We start from the raw sequence: 21,065 nt of genomic DNA on the forward strand, positions 1-21,065 counted from the left end.
TCATGTAATCCAACACACTAGACTGAAGAGAATAATTGATGTAATCCAACACACTAGACTGAATAGAGTAATTGATGTAATCCAACACATTAGACTGAATAGAGTAACTGATGTAATCCAACACATTAGACTGAAGAGAATAACTGATGTAATCCAACACACTAGATTGAAGAGAATAATTTATGTAATCCGTCACACTAGACTGAATGGAGTAATTGATGTAATCCAACACACTAGATTGAAGAGAATAACTGATGTAATCCAACACATTAGACTGAAGAGAATAATTGACGTAATCCAACACACTAGACTGAAGAGAATAACTGATGTAATCCAACACACTAGATTGAAGAGAATAATTGATGTAATCCAACACACTAGACTGAAGAGAATAACTGATGTAATCCAACACACTTGATTGAAGAGAATAACTGATGTAATCCAACACACTAGATTGAAGAGAATAACTGATGTAATCCAACACACTAGATTGAAGAGAATAACTGATGTAATCCAACACATTAGACTGAATAGAGTAATTGATGTAATCCAACACACTAGACTGAAGAGAATAATTGATGTAATCCAACACACTAGACTGAATAGAATAATTGATGTAATCCAACACACTTGACTGAAGAGAATAACTGATGTAATCCAACACATTAGACTGAATAGAGTAATTGATGTAATCCAACACACTAGATTGAAGAGAATAACTGATGTAATCCAACACATTAGACTGAAGAGAATAATTGGTGTAATCCAACACACTAGACTGAATAGAGTAATTGATGTAATCCAACACACTTGACTGAAGAGAATAATTGATGTAATCCAACACACTAGACTGAATAGAGTAATTGATGTAATCCAACACACTTGACTGAAGAGAATAATTGATGTAATCCAACACACTAGATTGAAGAGAATAATTGATGTAATCCAACACATTAGACTGAAGAGAATAATTGGTGTAATCCAACACACTAGACTGAATAGAGTAATTGATGTAATCCAACACACTTGACTGAAGAGAATAACTGATGTAATCCAACACACCAGACTGAATAGAGTAATTGATGTAATCCAACACACTTGACTGAATCCCTACTGGGTTGAATAAATCTGTTAATTCATCTGCTGCCAGATTGGTTTATCAGTGTGGTGATTAGCGAGAGTTAGAGAGTGGACGTCACATTATTTTCTCCAGGGGTTTACTATAGATGTAAATGCATGTGATTTATTAGTGTGTTTATCAGTGTGGTGATTAGAGAGAGTTAGAGAGTGGACGTCACATTATTTCCCCCTGTGGTTTGTACTACAGGGAGTCTAATGCTACTTGTGTATCTAAATTAACAGAATCATCCAAGGCTGCAACATCTGGTCCTGTTCATACAAAACATCTCTTCTGTATTCTCTGTCTATCTACAGTAAGCACAGCTTGAACACACACACACACACACACACACACACACACACACACACACACACACACACACACACACACACACACACACACACACACACACACACACACACACACACACACACTTTCCTGTTGGTAATGCTTGTTGGGGATGTGTAATCAATCATAGCCTATCATTGCTGTGTGGTTCGGCCCAGTAATATGAAGCCTGGGAGAGTTAAATCCCACCGCTAAATCCCTTATAGACATTAGTCATTGTGTGTGTGTCACGGTTGTTGTAAGAGACGGACCAAGGTGCAGCGTGTGTTGAGTTCCACATATTTATTTAAAGTGAAACTTCTTCAACCAAAACAATAACAAGCAACAAAACGTGACTATGTGGTGCAACAAGCACAAAACCAAACAATATCCCACAAACACAGGTGGGAAAAATGGCTACCTAAATATGATCCCCAATTAGAGGCAACGATTACCAGCTGCCTCTAATTGGGAACCATACAAAACACCAACATAGAAATATTGAACTAGAACACCATAGAGAACCAAGGGCTCTCTATGGTCAGGGAGTGACAGTGTGTGTGTGTGACGGTGTCTTCTGAGATTCTGTGGCCTTGGCGATTTGGCACTGGAAACAGGCAAGCTGGTTGGTAGACTGCAAGGGGACTTGCATCTGTGAATGTGTCTGTCTGTCACCCTCTATCTCTCCAGTGTATGGAGGTGTGTGTGTGTGTGTGTGTGTGTGTGTGTGTGTGTGTGTGTGTGTGTGTGTGTGTGTGTGTGTGTGTGTGTGTGTGTGTGTGTGTGTGTGTGTGTGTGTGTGTGTGTGTGTGAAAGTGGGCTCACTAGACCAGACTGACTACCAGAATAAACAGACAACAGTCACACCTGGCATCCACGCCCTGCCAACAGGAAATAAACTAAACCAGACAACGTCTATGCCTATAGCTCCATCCCAGCTACTGATGTCAAGCCAAACTCTGTCCCTCACACCTTTCCATCAGTCTATCCCTCTCTCCCTTTCTCCCTCACCCCTTCTCCAGTCTCTCTCTATCCCTCTCTCGACCTCTCTCCCTCACTCTTTTCCCTCAGTCTATCCCTCTTCCGTTTTCTCCCTCACCCCTTTTCCAGTCTCTCTCTATCCCTCTCTCGCCCTCTCTCCCTCACTCTTTATCCCTCTCTCCCTCCCTTTCATTGGTCTCTTTATAGCAGCGTGGCCTCTGAGGGACTTTCTATTTGGATGGCGGCCATCTTAGCAGCCCCCCTCCTCTTCCCCTCCTCCTATGGAGCCTAAACACTGTCCCAGTCTCACACTACAACTCTATTACAGACTAACCTCTTAGCAGTTTGTACACACATTCTAACTGGGAGAAGGGGTCAGCTGTGAATCAGATATACCTGAAGCTGGTCTGACACATCTTCACGTAACACAAGTAACAGAAAGTCAATAGAATAATAGAATGTACAGCTCTTCTAGCACTTGGACAAGCTCTATATACTTAAACCAATCCCTCACTGTTGTTATATTAGGAAATGAACATGAATACTATAACATCTATATCAAATGTATACTAATCTAAATTTACAATTCTTAAGCTATTCTAGTGAAACGTGAAGGGGAGTGCTGTAAGAGTCCAAATGACCTTTACATGACAGGGCTGCTTTGGCTGTGGACCAGGCCAATCCTCAGAGAAGAGAGAGAGAAGAGACAGAGACGAGAGAGGGATGGAGGAAAAGAGAGAGACAGAAAGAGGGAGTGGGGGATGTATTTATTCCTTTGGATAGTGAAACTCAACAGGGACTACAGTAGCTGGCAGGCTCGTATCTCAGAGGGAGAAGAGGAATTCTCAGACCGGAGGCCTGGAGACCATTTTGTTATCCTCACAACGTTCTTCTATAAGGCGAGGGGGCGGGCCGTTTGAAACAACTAGTGTGTGTGTGTGTGTGTGTACGCTCGTTACACTTATGTGTGTTTTCCCTGTTTGAAACAGAACTGGCTCGATCACATGGGCATGGAATGACTGTGGCATGAAGACACACAAAATAAAGAAAGCGAGAGAGAGTGAGACAGTGTGGAAAACAGTGATGAGAGAGAGAGAGATAGAGCTGAACTGTTGCAGGCCATGATAATAAATGTCAAGAGATCTCTGGATCTTATCGCTAGTTCTCAGATCAAAGTGGGTTCAATTCTACTACTGCTGCTAGGTTGTCTTGGTGATAGTGGTCTCTGCAATTGGGGTCAATAAGATTCTCTCCCATCTCTCTCTCTTTCTTTCTCAGTGACTATAGTATTAGGGGTGGGGTCTAGAGATCTGTGTATCTATAAGGGGGTGGGGTCTAGAGATCTGTGTATCTATAAGGGGGTGGGGTCTAGAGATCTGTGTATCTATAAGGGGGTGGGGTCTGGAGATCTGTGCATCTATAAGGGGGTGGGGTCTGGAGATCTGTGTATCTATAAGGGGGTGGGGTCTGGAGATCTGTGTATCTATAAGTGGGTGGGGTCTGGAGATCTGTGTATCTATAAGGGGGTGGGGTCTAGAGATCTGTGTATCTATAAGGGGGTGGGGTCTGGAGATCTGTGTATCTATAAGGGGGTGGGGTCTGGAGATCTGTGTATCTATAAGGGGGTGGGGTCTGGAGATCTGTGTATCTATAAGGGGGTGGGGTCTGGGGGCAGGTCTTGGTCTCACCTGGACTCACCCCTGCCATCGTGTTGTGTGTGAACGCCATCTATCAACCGTCTCTCTCTCTCTCTCTCTCTCCCTCCCTCTCTTTCTCTATAAGGGTGGTGAGGGACTTTAGGGGTTGGGTCTGGGGCTCACCTGGTCTCACTCCTGCCAGCACGGGCAGCGGGTGGTGTGTGAACGTCATGCGGGGAGACCTCGTCTGGGGCGACAGGGCGTTGAAATCAAACTTCCCCGGCTTCTTAAGAGAACCAGGCGAGGACAGTCCTGGCAACAACAAATAAATGGGATCAATATAAAAATAATTTCAAAATGTGGGAGAAGAGGAGTTGGGTTTAATGTACAATGCTTTGGACTGGCTGCTACACTTAAATAAAAAAATGTGAAAGGAAATTCATGATTAGAAAATTGTTATTCTTTGATTGATTGGGTTTAAAGCACTTTGATTGGTTGATGAGAGTGCATTGTTTTGAGTCCTGTTGGATAATGGCCGTTCTCCTAACCAATCCCAGGCTGGCGAGGCTCAGAACTTGCAGAATTCTCTGTATAAACAGTGCCCTCAAAAAAGGAGGTTTGAAGTTGTGGCTTCGGGGTGGTCAGGGTGGGGGAAGGGTTGATGTAGGGTTGAATCAAGGCAGTAATTAAATCTACAAGCATTTACAAATCTACATCCATTGTCTTCCAAGATTGGCTGAATATTCTCCTCTTTCCAAAGCTCCACAGCCTACAGCTATATGAACCTCCTTTCAAAATAGAAACACTGTATATAAACTACAGTATAGAGCCTGCAGCTGCTCAGTGAGAAAGACGAGCAGACGGAATGGAGAGGGGGAGGGATGAAGGGAGGGAGGGAGGGAGGGAGAGAGGCGAGAAAAGCGTGGGAGAATGTGAGTGAAGGAAGGAGAGAGTGAGTGATGTCAGAGTGGAACCTGTGAAAATGTAGCAGTATTTTTTGGTTCGTTTCTTTTCCTTTCTAGGAATGTCTGAGATGGACATGTCATAAGATGGTAAACATGGTTCATTATCTTCATCTCACACTCACTCACATACACACTCACCGATTACCACAAACACTCACACACTCACCGATTACCACACACACTCACACACTCACCGATTACCACAAACACTCACCGATTACCACAAACACTCACCGATTACCACAAACACTCACACATTCACCGATTACCACAAACACTCACCGATTACCACAAACACTCACCGATAACCAAAAACACTCACCGATTACCACAAACACTCACCGATTACCGCAAACACTCACCGATTACCGCAAACACTCACAGATTACCAAACACACTCACCGATTACCACAAACACTCACACCGATTACCACAAACACTCACACCCTCACCAATTACCACAAACACTCACCGATTACCACAAACACTCACATACTCACCGATTACCACACACACTCACAGATTACCACAAACACTCACACCCTCACCAATTACCACAAACACTCACCGATTACCACAAACACTCACATACTCACCAATTACCACAAACACTCACCGATTACCAAAAACACTCACACACTCACCAATTACCACAAACACTCACATACGATTACCACAAACACTCACACACTCACCGATTACCACAAACACTCCCCGATTACCACACACGCGCACACATTCACCGATTACCCCACACACTCACCGATTACCACAAACACTCACCGATTACCACAAACACTCACTGATTACCACAAACACTTACACACTCACCGATTACCACAAACACTCACCGATTACCACAAACACTCACCGATTACCACAAACACTCACATTCACTTTAACATTAAGACCCTGGACCTTTTCATACTATTTTTAGTCATTTTCATATTAATCCTAGAATCCTAACAGACAATATTTGTTCCTAAACTTTGTGGTCTATTTCTGTGGTCCTCACATTAAAATCCTTCAAATCCCATTCAACCACAATTCTTCCAGTTCCAGCTGGGTATGTGTGAAAGTCTATGGAGAGAGAGTGCAGTGTGGGGGCGTGTAAACAAAACGGTGTGAAAGAGTTAAGTCTGCAGCAGGTGGGAGTAAGGGAGTGACTAATATGTGTGAACCATTTATGTCTTTAACAGACATATTTCATTTTTAGTTAACCACACATGGGTATTGTGTGTGTGTGAGTTTCATTTAAAACCAAGGCTAGGAGGCTAGGGGGCTAGGATGCTAGGGGGCTAGGAGGCTAGGGGGATAGGAGCCTAGGAGGATAGGAGGCTTGGGGGCTAGGAGGCTTGGGGGCTAGGAGGCTATGTAGCTAGGGGGTTAGGAGGCTTGGGGGCTATAAGGCAAGGGGGTTAGGAGGCTAGGGGGCTAGGAGGCTAGGGGGATAGGAGACTAGGGGGATAGGAGGCTTGGGGGATAGGAGACTTGGGGGATAGGAGGCTTGGGGGCTAGGAGGCTAGGGGGATAGGAAACTAGGGGGATAGGAGGCTAGGGGGCTAGGAGGCTAGGGGGATAGGAGACTAGGGGGATAGGAGGCTTGGGGGATAGGAGGCTTGGGGGATAGGAGGCTAGGGGGATAGGAGGCTTGGGGGCTAGGAGGCTAGGGGGATAGGAGGCTTGGGGGCTAGGAGGCTATGTGGCTAGGGGGCTAGGAGGCAAGGGGGTTAGAGGCCTAGGGCGGGTGTATTGTAGCTGTCAGACTAATTGGAGCCATGGAAGAGAGGTGGAGAACCATACCTGATCCCACCGCTGACACGGTTACTGTGACGTCTGACACCAGCGGTTACTGTGACGTCTGACACCAACGGTTACTGTGACGTCTGACACCAACGGTTACTGTGACGTCTGACACCAGCGGTTACTGTGACGTCTGACACCAACGGTTACTGTGACGTCTGACACCAACGGTTACTGTGACGTCTGACACCAGCGGTTACTGTGACGTCTGACACCAACGGTTACTGTGATGTCTGACACCAACGGTTACTGTGTTGTCTGACACCAACGGTTACTGTGACGTCTGACACCAGTGGTTACTGTGACGTCTGACACCAGCGGTTACTGTGACGTCTGACACCAACGGTTACTGTGACGTCTGACACCAGCGGTTACTGTGACATCTGACACCAGCAGTTACTGTGACGTCTGACACCAGCGGTTACTTTGACGTCTGACACCAGCGGTTACTGCGACGTTTGACACCAGCGGTTACTGTGACGTTTGACACCAGCGGTTACTTTGACGTCTGACACCAGCGGTTACTGTGACGTCTGACACCAGCGGTTACTGCGACGTCTGACACCAGCGGTTACTGTGACGTCTGACACCAGCGGTTACTGTGATGTCTGACACCAGCGGTTACTGTGACGTCTGACACCAGCGGTTACTGTGACGGGGTATAGTATTAGGTGCCAGGCGCGCCGGTTTGAGTGTGTCAAGAACTGAAACGCTGCTGGGTTTTTCACTCTCAACAGTTTCATGTGTGTATCAATGGTCCACCACCCACAGGACATCCAGCCAACTTGACTCAACTGAGGGAAGCATTGGAGTCAACATGTGCCAGCATCCCCGTGGAAAGGTTCCATTATAACAGAGACGAGACCCATGTTATGTATCTACTCTTGCTGTTTGTGTGTGTGTGTGTGTGTCTTACTACACTGTCCTCTCTCCTCCTGGCAGGCCACAGCAGTGGACTGGCAACCAACCAAGTGCTCCTGTTGACCCCTCTGCCTCTCTACACTAACAGGCCTGCCACCAGATGTGCCTTCAAAACACAGTCTCTTGCTCGCACAAACACACAAGCACGTATGTACCCACACGCTCATACACACGCTCATACGCACGCACGCACGCACGCACACACGCACACGCATTGGCTTAAAGCAGTAAAAGGGAAACCAGAAAGAATTCCCTTATCCAGACTAAACAGAGTTACGTCCCAAATGGCACCCTATTCCCTATATAGTGTTTTGTCAAAAGTAGCGCACTGTATAGGGAATAGGGTGCTATTTGGGACGCACACTGTAGTGTAGAAGACCATCAAAGGCTCTAACTAACTCATATTAGAAGCAGCAGAGGCCCCTTGCAAATCTCTAGTGGTCTTAAACATTTCAGAATCATTTGGAACTCATTTGAAATCATGGTTATTTCTAACCCCCAGCGCCCCGAGACACACACACACACACACTTCACTCTCCCTCCAGCCCCTGTGGAGCAGATGTCGCCAGCAGCCTTGCTACTGTCTGTCTGCCTGTCTGCCTGTCTGTCTGCCTGCCTGCCTGCCTGCCTGCCTGCCCCTGCATGTGTGTGCTCAATTGGCTATGGAGGGAGTAGAATAGGGGGTTGGCTATGGTGGTGTGTGCTGCAGGCACCTGTGTGTTTTTGGTTATTTTTACATGGTCCCGTTTGTTTGTGTGTGCTTGCTTGTTTTCCTACCCCCCACCTGGATAGGAACTCCCGGCTGTGTTTTGCCTGTAGCAGGTGGAACCCTCCAGAAAGCAACACACACTGTAGAGTGTCACTTTGGTGTTGATATTTCACTTCTTTATGTTATAAAGTACATTTTACCAAGACAAATATGGTTCTTCATGTTCTGAATCATTCAGCGGGGTCTTTCTCTACCATACCATTAACATTATATCCTAAAAGTCAGATGTCGTACCCTAATACATCCCATAATAAGCAGCGAACTCTGTTGACAGAGCAGTGCAGCGTTATCGCCGAAAACGTTTCACATTTTGTGGTGGTCGTCTCCCAAGTTGTTTCCACGGGTCGCAAATAGCAAGCTGAATTAAACGTTAAAGGTTTTGAAAATAAAAAATATTTCGTTAGGCTCAGTACTCCGGTGACATTTCACAGAGATACACTTGTTTTTGTGAGAAATCTTTGAAAAAGAACAGGAACCTTGCATTAATATGAACATTGTATACTAAAATATGACAACATGTCATGTCTCAAAATTGATATCCATTGATACCCATCTTACCTCTAAATTGTTTTATGTCCTCAAGATTTGAGAAGAAAGATGAGGAGTTCATTGGTAAGCCTGTCCGGTATTCTTCATTTTCACACAGCATCCAGCCTAGCTGACGAGATGTTGTTTTCCTGATTTATGAGCACTTTTTTCCCCTGGCCTCCATTGATTTAGTCACTCTAATTTTGGCCATCCTACAAGGGTAAAAACTCAGATACATTTTGAACGGATTAAGAGAGACTCGAGGTTTGGACCATTGGTTATCTTAACGGAGTATCTACACAATTAACATATTATTTTACCCAGTGTTCAAAAGTTGCATTTTTGATTGGACACCTTACCATCTCCCATTCTAAATCTAATTTAATCTGCCAGACAGTAGAACTGATCACCTTCTATCTCTCCATCTCTCTTTCGCCTTCCCTCAATCTTTCAGAAAAGGACACGCGACCATCTCACATCTCTAAAGTCGACAGCTCTCTCTCAACACATTACATACTAAATACACAAATGTCTCACATTTGTAATTCATTTGGGTTTGTCCATTAATTTTGGTTAAATGAATTGGCGAGAGGGTCACCCAGGGCTGCATCCAGCCTATTCCCTATGTAGTTTACTACTTTTGTCCAGAGACCATTTTTATTGTTTTTAACCTTTATTTAACTAGGCAAGGCAGTTAAGAACAAATTCTTATTTACAATGACGGCCTACCCCGGCCAAACCTGGACGACGCTGGGCCAATTGTGCACCACCCTATGGGACTCCCAATCAGGGCCGGTTGTGATACAGCCTGGAATCGAAACCAGGGTCTGTAGTGACGCCTCTAGTACTGAGATGCCTTAGACCGCTGCGCCACTCAGATATGTTACACATACTCTACACTACAGTATATGACCAAAAGTATGCTCTTCTAACATCTCATTCCAAAATCATGGGCATTAATATGGAGTTGGTCCCCCCTTTGCTGCTACAACAGCCTCCACTCTTCTGGGAAGGCTTTCCACTAGATGTTGGTACATTGCTGCGGGGACTTGCTTCCATTCAGCCACAAGCGCATTAGTGAGTCGGGCACTGATGTTGGGCAATTAGGCCTGGCTCGTAGTCGGCGTTCCAATTCATCCCAAAAGTGTTTGATGGGGTTGAGGTCAGGGCTCTGTGCAGGTCAGTTAAGTTCTTCCACAACGATCAAGACAAACCATTTCTGTATGGACCTCGCTTTGGGCACTGTCATGCTGAAACAGGAAAGTGCCTTCCCTAAACTGTTGGCACAAAGTTGGAAGCACAGAACTGTCTAGAATGTCATTGTATGTTGTAGCGTTAAAAAACAGCCCCAGACCATTATTCCTCCTCCACCAAACTTTACAGTTGGCACTATGCATTCGGGCAGGTAGCTTTCTCCTGGCATCCGCCAAACCCAGATTTGTCCATCGGACTGCCAGATATTGAAGCGTGATTCATCACTCCAGAGAACGCATGTCCACTTCTCCTGAGTCCACTCCAGCCAACGCTTGGCAATGCGCATGGTGATCTTAGGCTTGTGTGTGGCTGCTCGGCCATGGAAACCCATTTCATGAAGCTCCCAAAGAAACAGTTATTGTGCTGACGTTGCTTCCAGAGGCAGTTAAGAACTTGGTAGTGAGAGTTGCATCTGAGGACAGACAATTTTACGCACTACTCGCTTCAGAGCTTTGTTGTCATTCAACGATAGACAACTCGTTTTCATGCACATTTTCCACTTGAGAAATACTGTAACCAAACATCTTAGTTAGATGTAAAATTGCGCGACTAAGATCTCCTCTGCAAAAACAAAACAATGTATGACAGATTTCTTGAGTTATCTTATATTAATTCTGACTATTTTGAGGAAGTGTATACTGGCTACGGCGCCTCAAGATGGACAAACAGTACTATTGCCGCTTTTTATTTTTCAAGCGAAGGTCTTTTAAGGTTGTATGCAAGCACACTCGTTTGGTTCCCCGAGCCAAGTTCAGCTAGGTGCCACCTGAACTGAAGCATGCGGAAGCCTGAAGGCAGACAGCATGTCTATGTGTGTGTGTGTGTGTGTGTGTGTGTGTGTGTGTGTGTGTGTGTGTGTGTGTGTGTGTGTGTGTGTGTGTGTGTGTGTGTGTGTGTGTGTGTGTGTGTGTTAATTAAATTCACAGCTCAGCTTACTGGAGCAGGTCTGAGCAAACCATAGGGCCTAGCACAGAACCTCTCTCCCTCTCTCTCTCTCCCTAGGGTTTCTACTGCTGCACATGTTTTCAATTAGAGAAAGGGGATGGAGGGAGAAAGGGAGAGAGAGATGGGGAGAGAGAGAGGCAGGGAGAGAGACAGAGAGAGAGACAGAGAGAGAGAGAAAGAGAGAGACAGAAAGAGGGAGCGAGAGAGACAGAGAGAGAGAGAGAGAGAGAGAGAGAGAGAGAGAAAGAACAGTAGCTGTGGTAACAAATAACAGTAAAGAAGGTGTGAGTTGGTGTATGTACAGATATACACTGAGTGTACACATATTGAAAGAGGAATGACTGAGTTATACACAGTGTGGGTAGATATGAGTTATACACAGTGTGGGTAGATATGAGTGCAATGTGTTCTGTGCTGCTGAAAAGTGGAGCAGGTTTGAATTGGTGTCGCCTATGAACAAGTATACAATTATACATATAACACATATTGAAAGAGGAATGATGTAGTTAAACAGGTAGATTATATAAAACAGATATGAGTTATATACAGTAGGAGGATATGAATTATTTACAGTAGGGAGATATGAGTTATATATAGTAGGGAGATATGAGTTATATACAGTAAGGAGATATGAGTTATATACAATAGGGAGATATGAGTTATATATAGTAGGGGGATATGAGTTATACACAGTAGGGAGATATGAGTTATATACAGTAGGGAGATATGAGTTATATATAGTAGGGAGATATGAGTTATTTACAGTAGGGAGATATGAGTTATATACAGTAGGGAGATATGAGTTATATACAGTAGGGAGATATGAGTTATATACAGTAGGGAGATATGAGCAATATATAGTAGGGAGATATGAGTTATATACAGTAGGGAGATATGAGTTATTTACAGTAGGGAGATATGAGTTATATACAGTAGGGAGATATGAGCTATATACAGTAGGGAGATATGAGTTATATACAGTAGGGAGATATGAGTTATTTACAGTAGGGAGATATGAGTTATATATAGTAGGGAGATATGAGTTCTATACAGTAAGGAGATATGAGTTACAGTATATCACAAAAGTGAGTACACCCCTCACATTCTTGTAAATATTTGAGTATATCTTTTCATGTTACAACACTGAAGAAATGATACTTTGCTACAATGTAAAGTAGTGAGTGTACAGCTTGTATAACAGTGTACATTTGCTGTCCCCTCAAAATAACTCAACACACAGCCATTAATGTCTAAACCGCTGGCAACAAAAGTGAGTACTCCCCTAAGTGAAAATGTCCAAATTGGGCCCAATTAGCCATTTTCCCTCCCCGGTGTCATGTGACTGGTTAGTGTTACAAGGTCTCAGGTGTGAATGGGGAGCAGGTGTGTTCAATTTGGTGTCATCGCTCTCACACTCCCTCATACTGACTTGTCACTGGAAGTTCAACATGGCACCTCATGGCAAAGAACTCTCTGAGGATCTGAAAAAAAGAATCGTTGCTCTACATAAAGATGGCCTGGGCTATAAGAAGATTGCCAAGACCCTGAAACTGAGCTGCAGCACGGTGGCCAAGACCATACAGTGGTTTAACAGGACAGGTTCCACTCAGAACAGGCCTCGCCATGGTCGACCAAAGAAGTTGAGTGCACGTGCTCAGCGTCATATCCAGAGGTTGTCTTTTGGAAATAGACGTATGAGTGCTTCTAGCATTGCTGCAGAGGTTGAAGGGGTGGGGGGTCAGCCTGTCAGTGCTCAGACCATACGCCGCACACTGCATCAAATTGGTCTGCATGGCTGTCGTCCCAGAAGGAAGCCTCTTCTAAAGATGATGCACAAGAAAGCCCGCAAACAGTTTGCTGAAGACAAGCAGACTAAGGACTTGGATTACTGGAACCATGTCCTGTGGTCTGATGAGACCAAGATAAACTTATTTGATTCAGATGGTGTCAAGCGTGTGTGGCGGCAACCAGGTGAGGAGTACAAAGACAAGTGTGTCTTGCGTACAGTCAAGCATGGTGGTGGGAGTGTCATGTTCTGGGGCTGCATGAGTGCTGCCGGCACTGGGGAGCTACAGTTCATTGAGGGAACCATGAATGCCAACATGTACTGTGACATACTGAAGCAGAGCATGATCCCCTCCCTTCGGAGACTGGGCCGCAGGGCAGTATTCCAACATGATAACGACCCCAAACACACCTCCAAGACGACCACTGCCTTGCTAAAGAAGCTGAGGGTAAAAGTGATGGACTGGCCAAGCATGTCTCCAGACCTAAACCCTACTGAGCATCTGTGGGACATCCTCAAACGGAAGGTGGAGGAGTGCAAGGTCTCTAACATCCACCAGCTCCGTGATGTCGTCATGGAGGAGTGGAAGAGGACTCCAGTGGCAACCTGTGAAGCTCTGGTGAACTCCATGCCCAAGAGGGTTAAGGCAGTGCTGGAAAATGATGGTGGCCACACAAAATATTGACACTTTGGGCCCAATCTGGATATTTTCACTTAGGGGTGTACTCACTTTTGTTGCCAGCGGTTTAGACATTAATGGCTGTGTGTTGAGTTATTTTGAGGGGACAGCAAATTTACACTGTTATACAAGCTGTACACTCACTACTTTACATTGTAGCAAAGTGTAATTTCTTCAGTGTTGTCACATGAAAAGATATACTGAAATATTAACAAAAATGTGAGGGGTGTATTCACTTTTGTGATATACTGTATATACAGTAGGGAGATATGAGTTATTTACATTAGGGAGATATTAGTTATTTACAGTAGGGGGATATGAGTGTAATGTGTTCTAACCATGGTAAGGAAACTGCACTCCATCGTGTTCATGTTTTATCTTCCTCTCCTGCACACTGGCCAAATGGTGCTGCACTGTAGGTGGAGAAGGACAGGGTTAACAATGAGAGATATAGAGAGAGACAAAGGGTAGGGTGAGGGTGAGGAAGAGAGAGGGAGAGAGAGAGAGAGGGGAGAGAGGGGAGAGAAAAGAGGGAGAAAGAGAGTTTGGGGTGGGGAAGAGAGTGAGAGGAGGGCAAAGAGAGAGGGGGTGGGGGGAAGAGACAGAAAGAGCAATAGAGAGAGGCAGAGAGAGAGAGAGGAAGAGAAAGAGAGAGGCAGAGGCAGAGAAAGAGAGAGAAAGAGAGAGAGAGCGAGAGAGAGAGTGAGAGAGAGAGTGAGAGAGAGAGGCAGAGAGAGAGGCAGAGAGAGAGAGAGGCAGAGAGAGAGGCAGAGGCAGAGAGAGAGAAAGAGAGAGAGAGAGCGAGACAGAAAGAGCAATAGAGAGAGGCAGAGAGAGAGAGAGGTAGAGAAAGAGAGAGGCAGAGGCAGAGAAAGAGAGAGAAAGAGAGAGAGAGGCAGAGAGAGAGGCAGAGAGAGAGAGAGGCAGAGAGAGAGGCAGAGAGAGAGAGAGCGAGAGAGAGAGAGAGAGAGAGAGTGAGAGAGAGAGGCAGAGAGAGAGGCAGAGGCAGAGAGAGAGAAAGAGAGAGGCAGAGAGTGAGAGAGAGGCAGAGAGAAGGCGAGAGAGAGAAACAGAGAGAGGGGGGGTAGCTTAAGATTTTTAAGACAGTAGTTGAAGTAGTGATTGATCATGGATAACATTGTGGTAAAGTTAGTTCATGGTTACTGTACTGCATTGTTGCTTACTTATCAGGTGACGGTCAACATGGTGTGAGCTTGGGGATGGGGAATGAAGGTCTCCACCTGGTTACAGGTGGGAAGAAGAGGTTATGGAGTCAGTTCTGGTCTCAAATCAGTCTTAGGGAGACAGTGTGTGTGAAAGGTCTCCACTAGTATTAATGAATAGGTGGAATATCACTTCTGGTCTCGAATCAATTTAAATGGAGACAGGAGCAAAGAGGTGTTCTAGGAAGTTATGAAGTCAGTTTCAAATCAGTTTAGAAGAGACAGGCTCTTATCCAATATCCACACTAGCGCACCAATTAGAATGAAGCGTTGGGCAAGCTCTCTAAGTGGTATGCTAGTGAGGATGATCTTGCCAGTGTGGATTTTGGAACAGTGAGTGACAAGTGAGAAGGAAAGAGGTGTTTTGGGGAGGGGTGTTTTGAGTTAGGTGTTTTGAAGAGCAGTGTGTTGTGGTGAGAAGAGTTCGGTAAGAATGGTCCAGGGGTCGGGGTACAGGTATAAGGGTAAAGGTAGAGTTTGGGGGCTGGGGGGCATGTCCTACCTGCATCCATGTCGTTGGGCCAGCCGCTGGACTGGGAGGAGCCTGCGGCTGGGGAGCGTCCGGGGTAGAAGACGTCATCCGTGGGGCTCTCCAGCTCACTGTCGTCTAACGACTTCCTCTTGTTAGAGCTGCGGAGAGGAAGAGGGAGAGAGGACTCAAGAATGGCTCCCTATTCCCTATGTAGTACACTAGGACCCTGGTCTAAAGTTGTGCACTATTGGACCGGAGCCTGGTCGAATGGTTAACACTTCCTTCCCCCTGCGGCAGGAATCCAGTTCGATCCCTGAATGAGCCCTACACATTTCTGCTTCCACTTCTGTCTCCTACTACTGTCTCCCTGCTCCTTTCTCCCTGCTACTGTCTCCCACTTCTGTCTCCCTGCTCCTGTCTTCCACTACTTTCTCCCTGCTCCTGTCTTCTACTACTGTCTCCCTGCTCCTTTCTCCCTGCTACTGTCTCCCACTTCTGTCTCCCTGCTCCTGTCTTCCACTACTTTCTCCCTGCTCCTGTCTTCTACTACTGTCTCCCTGCTACTGTCTCCCACTTCTGTCTCCCTGCTCCTGACTTCCTTCTCCCGCTCCTGTCTTCTACTACTGTCTCCCTGCTACTGTCTCCCACTTCTGTCTCCCTGCTCCTGACTTCCACTACTTTCTCCCTGCTCCTGTCTTCTACTACTGTCTCCCAATACTGTCTCCCACTTCTGTCTCCCTGCTCCTGACTTCCACTACTTTCTCCCTGCTCCTGTCTTCTACTACTGTCTCCCTGCTACTGTCTCCCACTACTGTCTCCCTGCTACTGTCTCCCACTTCTGTCTCCCTGCTCCTGTCTCCCTGCTCCTGTCTCCCTGCTCCTGTCTTCCGCTACTGTCTCCCGCTACTGTCTCCCACTACTGTCTCCCACTACTGTCTCCCTGCTACTGTCTCCCACTACTGTCTCCCAATACTGTCTCCCTGCTCATGTCTCCCTGCTCCTGTCTCCCACTACTGTCTCCCTTCAGCCTTTATTTAACCAGGGAAGTCACATTGAGAGTTCAGGCAGAGGATGAGGACAGCAGAATGAGAACAGTAGAAATGGTCAGGAAGGAGAGGGTTGAAAACAGAGACAGAGGTAAACCTAAAAAGCTGATGTTTAAGGATATGAGATGTGAGCACAGGACCTTTTCTGAGTTTGTTTTAAGTATAGTCGGCAGGACAGTGTGTGTGTGTCTGTATGTGTGTGTGTGACAGAATAACTACCTCCGTGGAAGGTTTGCGTACAGCTCGACCTCAGACCTACAGTACCAAAGAAGACAGAAAGAGAGAGAGAGAGGTGGAGAGAAGGATAGGGGGGGGAAAGGAGAGAGCATCACACATTTATAAGACCAGAAAGACAGAGAGACACAACGAGAGAGAAGAAAGAGATGGAACTCTCAGAGATGGAATGGACCAGAACACTTATACCGGTTATCAACTGAGGCGGTCTACAATGTCCCACATACATACTATCGAGTACAGCCTGTAGATATCAGACCTGAGTTCAAACCGTATTTGTTTTCCTTCATCAAATACTATTTGAACCCAGGTCTGGTGGAGGAGCAGCTCTTTTCAATTAGGAACCTTTGAGTGGGTGGAACCTGTGTGACCCCTAAGCTGTTTGTTTCACCTAGGAACCATAGAGTGGAGGGAACTTAATTTAAGTGAGACCTACATGTACCTGGTGGAAGGGGGGGATGCGAGGGAGCGTCGCCCCAGAGCCACCTGGTTGATGTTGTAGTAGCCGGGACTCTCCAGGTCAGCCAGGGAGAAGTTAGGACCAGACGCTGTGGCTACAGGAGCTGGGAGAACACAGGAACAGGAGGAGGAGGAGGAGGAGAGATTTAGAAGACAGTAAATCAGCATATGGATTGTGGAATTTGAAGAACAAATGGCCAGCCAAGAGAACATTGGAAGAGTATGGAGAGAAAAACCGAGGGATAAGAGACACAGAGAGAGAAGAGAGAGAAGGTGAGTGAGTGTTTGTGAGAGAGAAAGATAGACAGAGCTATTGATATAGATAGATAGATAGATAGATAGATAGATAGATAGATAGATAGATAGATAGATAGATAGATAGATAGATAGATAGATAGATAGATAGATAGATAGATAGATAGATAGATAGATAGAGTGAGGGAAAAAAGTATTTGATCCCCTGCTGATTTTGTACGTTTGCCCACTGACAAAGAAAGGATCAGTCGAAAAATTTTAATGGTAGGTTTATTTGAACAGTGAGAGACAGAATAACAACAAAAATATACAGAAAAACGCATGTCAAAAATGTTATAAATTGATTTGCATTTTAATGAGGGAAATAAGTATTTGACCCCCTCTCAATCAGAAAGATTTCTGTCTCCCAGGTGTCTTTTATACAGGTAACGAGCTGAGATTAGGAGCACACTCTTAAAGGGAGTGCTCCTAATCTCACCTTGTTACCTGTATAAAAGACACCTGTCCACAGAAGCAATCAATCAATCAGATTCCAAACTCTCCATCATGGCCAAGACCAAAGAGCTCTCAAAGGATATCAGGGACAAGATTGTAGACCTACACAAGGCTGGAATGGGCTACAAGACCATCGCTAAGCAGCTTGGTGAGAAGGTGACAACATTTGGTGTGATTATTCGCAAATGGAAGAAACACAAAAGAACTGTCAATATCCCTCGGCCTGGGGCTCCATGCAAGATCTCACCTCGTGGAGTTGCAATGATCATGAGAACGGTGAGAAATCAGCCCAGAACTACACGGGAGGATCTTGTCAATGATCTAAAGGCAGCTGGGACCATAGTCACCAAGAAAACAATTGGTAACACACTACGCCGTGAAGGACTGAAATCCTGCAGCGCCCGCAAGGTCCCCCTGCTCAAGAATACATATACAGGCCCGTCTGAAGTCTGCCAATGAACATCTGAATGACTCAGAGGACAACTGGTGAAAGTGTTGTGGTCAGATGAGACCAAAATGGAGCTCTTTGACATCAACTCAACTCGCCGTGTTTGGAGGAGGAGGAATGCTGCCTATGACCCCAAGAACACCCTCTCCACCATCAAACATGGAGGTGGAAACATTATGCTTTGGGGGTGTTTTTCTGCTAAGGGGACAGGACAACTTCACCGCATCAAAGGGACGATGGACGGGGCCATGTACCGTCAAAACTTGGGTGATAACCTCCTTCCCTCAGGCAGGGCATTGAAAATGGGTCGTGGATGGGGATCCAGCATGACAATGACCCAAAACACACAGCCAAGGCAACAAAGGAGTGGCTTAAGAAGAAGCACATTAAGGTCCTGGAGTGGCCTAGCCAGTCTCCAGACCTTAATCCCATAGAAAATCTGTAGAGGGAGCTGAAGGTTCGAGTTGCCAAACGTCAGCCTCGAAACCTTAATGACGTGGAGAAGATCTGCAAAGAGGAGTGGGACAAAATCCCTCCTGAGATGTGTGCAAACCTGGTGGCCAACTACAAGAAACGTCTGACCTCTGTGATTGCCAACAAGGGTTTTGCCACCAAGTACTAAGTCATATTTTGCAGAGGGGTCAAATACTTATTTCCCTCATTAAAATGCAAATCATTTTATAACATTTTTGACATGCGTTTTTCTGGATGTTGTTGTTGTTATTCTGTCTCTCACTGTTCAAATAAACCTACTATTACAATTATAGACTGATCATTTCTTTATAAGTGGGCAAACGTACAGAATCAGCAGGGGATCAAATACTGTTTTCCCCCACTGTAGATAGATAGATAGATAGATAGATAGATAGATAGATAGATAGATAGATAGATAGATAGATAGATAGATAGAGCTATAGATAGATAGATAGATAGATAGAGCTATAGATCGAGATAGAGATAGAGCTATAGATAGATAGAGATAGATAGAGCTATAGATAGACAAAGCTATAGATAGAGATAGATAAATAGAGAAATAGATAGAGAGATATAGATAGAGCTATAGATAGAGATTGAGCTATAGATAGATAGATAGATAGATAGATAGATAGATAGATAGAGCTATAGTTTGGCCATAATGACCATCGTAATGTTTAGAGGAAAAAGGGGGAGGCTTGAAAGCCAAAGAACACCATCCCAACTGTGAAGCACGGGGGTGGCAGCATCATGTTGTGGGTGTCCTTTGCTGCAGGAGGGACTGATGCACTTCACAAAATAGATGGCATCATGAGGCAGAAAAATAATGTGGATATATTGAAGCAACATTTCAAGACACCAGTCAGGAAGTTAAAGCTTGGTCGCAAATTGGTCTTCCAGATAGATAGATAGAGCTATAGATAGAGCTATAGATAGAGATAGATAGAGCTATAGATAGATAGACAAAGCTATAGATAAATAGAGAAATAGATAGAGCGATATAGAAAGAGCTATAGATAGAGAGAGATTGAGCTATAGATAGAGATAGATAGATAGATAGATAGATAGATAGATAGATAGATAGATAGATAGATAGATAGATAGATAGATAGATAGATAGATAGATAGAGCTATAGTTTGGCCATAATGACCATCGTTATGTTTGGAGGAAAAAGGGGAAGGCTTGAAAGCCAAAGAACACCATCCCAACTGTGAAGCACGGGGGTGGCAGCATCATGTTGTGGGGGTGCTTTGCTGCAGGAGGGACTGATGCACTTCACAAAATAGATGGCATCATGAGGCAGAAAAATAATGTGGATATATTGAAGCAACATCTCAAGACATCAGTCAGGAAGTTAAAGCTTGGTCGCAAATCGGTCTTCCAAATGGACAATGACCCCAAGCATACTTCCAAAGTTGTGGCAAAATGGCTTAAGGACAACAAAGTCAAGGTATTGGAGTGGCCATCACAAAGCCCTGACCTCAATCCCATAGAAAATGTGTGGGCAGAACTGAAAAAGCATGTGCTTTTTTTTTTTTTTTAAATCATTCTCTCTACTATTATTCCGACATTTCACATTCTTAAAATAAAGTGGTGATCCTAACTGACCTAAGATAGGGAATTGTTGCTAGGATTAAATGTCAGGAATTGTGAAAAAAGGAGTTTAAATGTATTTGGCTAATGTGTATTGAAGCTTCTGACTTATAGAGCTATAGATAGAGATATATAGAGCTATAGATAGAGATAGATAAAGCTATAGATAGAGCTTTAGTTAGAGACAGATAGATAGAGCTTTAGTTAGAGACAGATAGATAGAGCTATAGTTAGAGATAGAGCTATAGTTAGAGATAGATAGATAGATAGATAGATAGATAGATAGATAGATAGATAGATAGATAGATAGATAGATAGATAGATAGATAGATAGATAGATAGATAGATAGATAGAGCTATAGTTAGATAGATAGAGCTATAGTTAGAGATAGATCGATAGAGCTATAGTTACAGATAGATAGATAGAGCTATAGTTATAGATAGATAGAGCTTTAGTTAGAGATAGATAGAGCTATAGTTAGAGATAGATAGATAGAGCTTTAGTTAGAGATAGATAGATAGAGCTATAGTTAGAGATAGATCGATAGAGCTATAGTTAGAGATAGATAGATAGAGCTATAGATCGAGATATATAGAGATAGAGAGAGATAGATAGAGCTATAGATAGAACGATAGATAGAGCTATAGAG

At 44.6% G+C, this 21,065-nt stretch overlaps 1 protein-coding gene across 20 annotated transcripts in view; it reads right to left on the reverse strand.

The window, feature by feature from the left end:
• LOC106590752 (nuclear factor 1 X-type) overlaps positions 1–21,065 on the reverse strand; it is a 162,513-nt gene that overhangs the window by 11,245 nt on the left and 130,203 nt on the right. For 6 of the 20 annotated variants that reach the window (XM_045691071.1, XM_045691084.1, XM_045691087.1 and 3 more), the window contains 6 exons: positions 17,127–17,253; positions 16,676–16,711; positions 15,441–15,568; positions 14,900–14,956; positions 14,054–14,128; positions 4,249–4,377 (listed from right to left, as the gene is read on the reverse strand). In XM_045691071.1, coding sequence (XP_045547027.1) covers positions 4,249–4,377; positions 14,054–14,128; positions 14,900–14,956; positions 15,441–15,568; positions 16,676–16,711; positions 17,127–17,253 — 552 coding nt within the window. The remainder of the gene's footprint in view (positions 1–4,248; positions 4,378–14,053; positions 14,129–14,899; positions 14,957–15,440; positions 15,569–16,675; positions 16,712–17,126; positions 17,254–21,065) is intronic. The other 14 variants (XM_045691083.1, XM_045691090.1, XM_045691091.1 and 11 more) reach the window with 11 other exon arrangements.

The sequence above is a fragment of the Salmo salar genome, chromosome ssa12 (assembly GCF_905237065.1).
Source record: "Salmo salar chromosome ssa12, Ssal_v3.1, whole genome shotgun sequence".
In the NCBI taxonomy this organism is placed as follows: domain Eukaryota; kingdom Metazoa; phylum Chordata; class Actinopteri; order Salmoniformes; family Salmonidae; genus Salmo; species Salmo salar.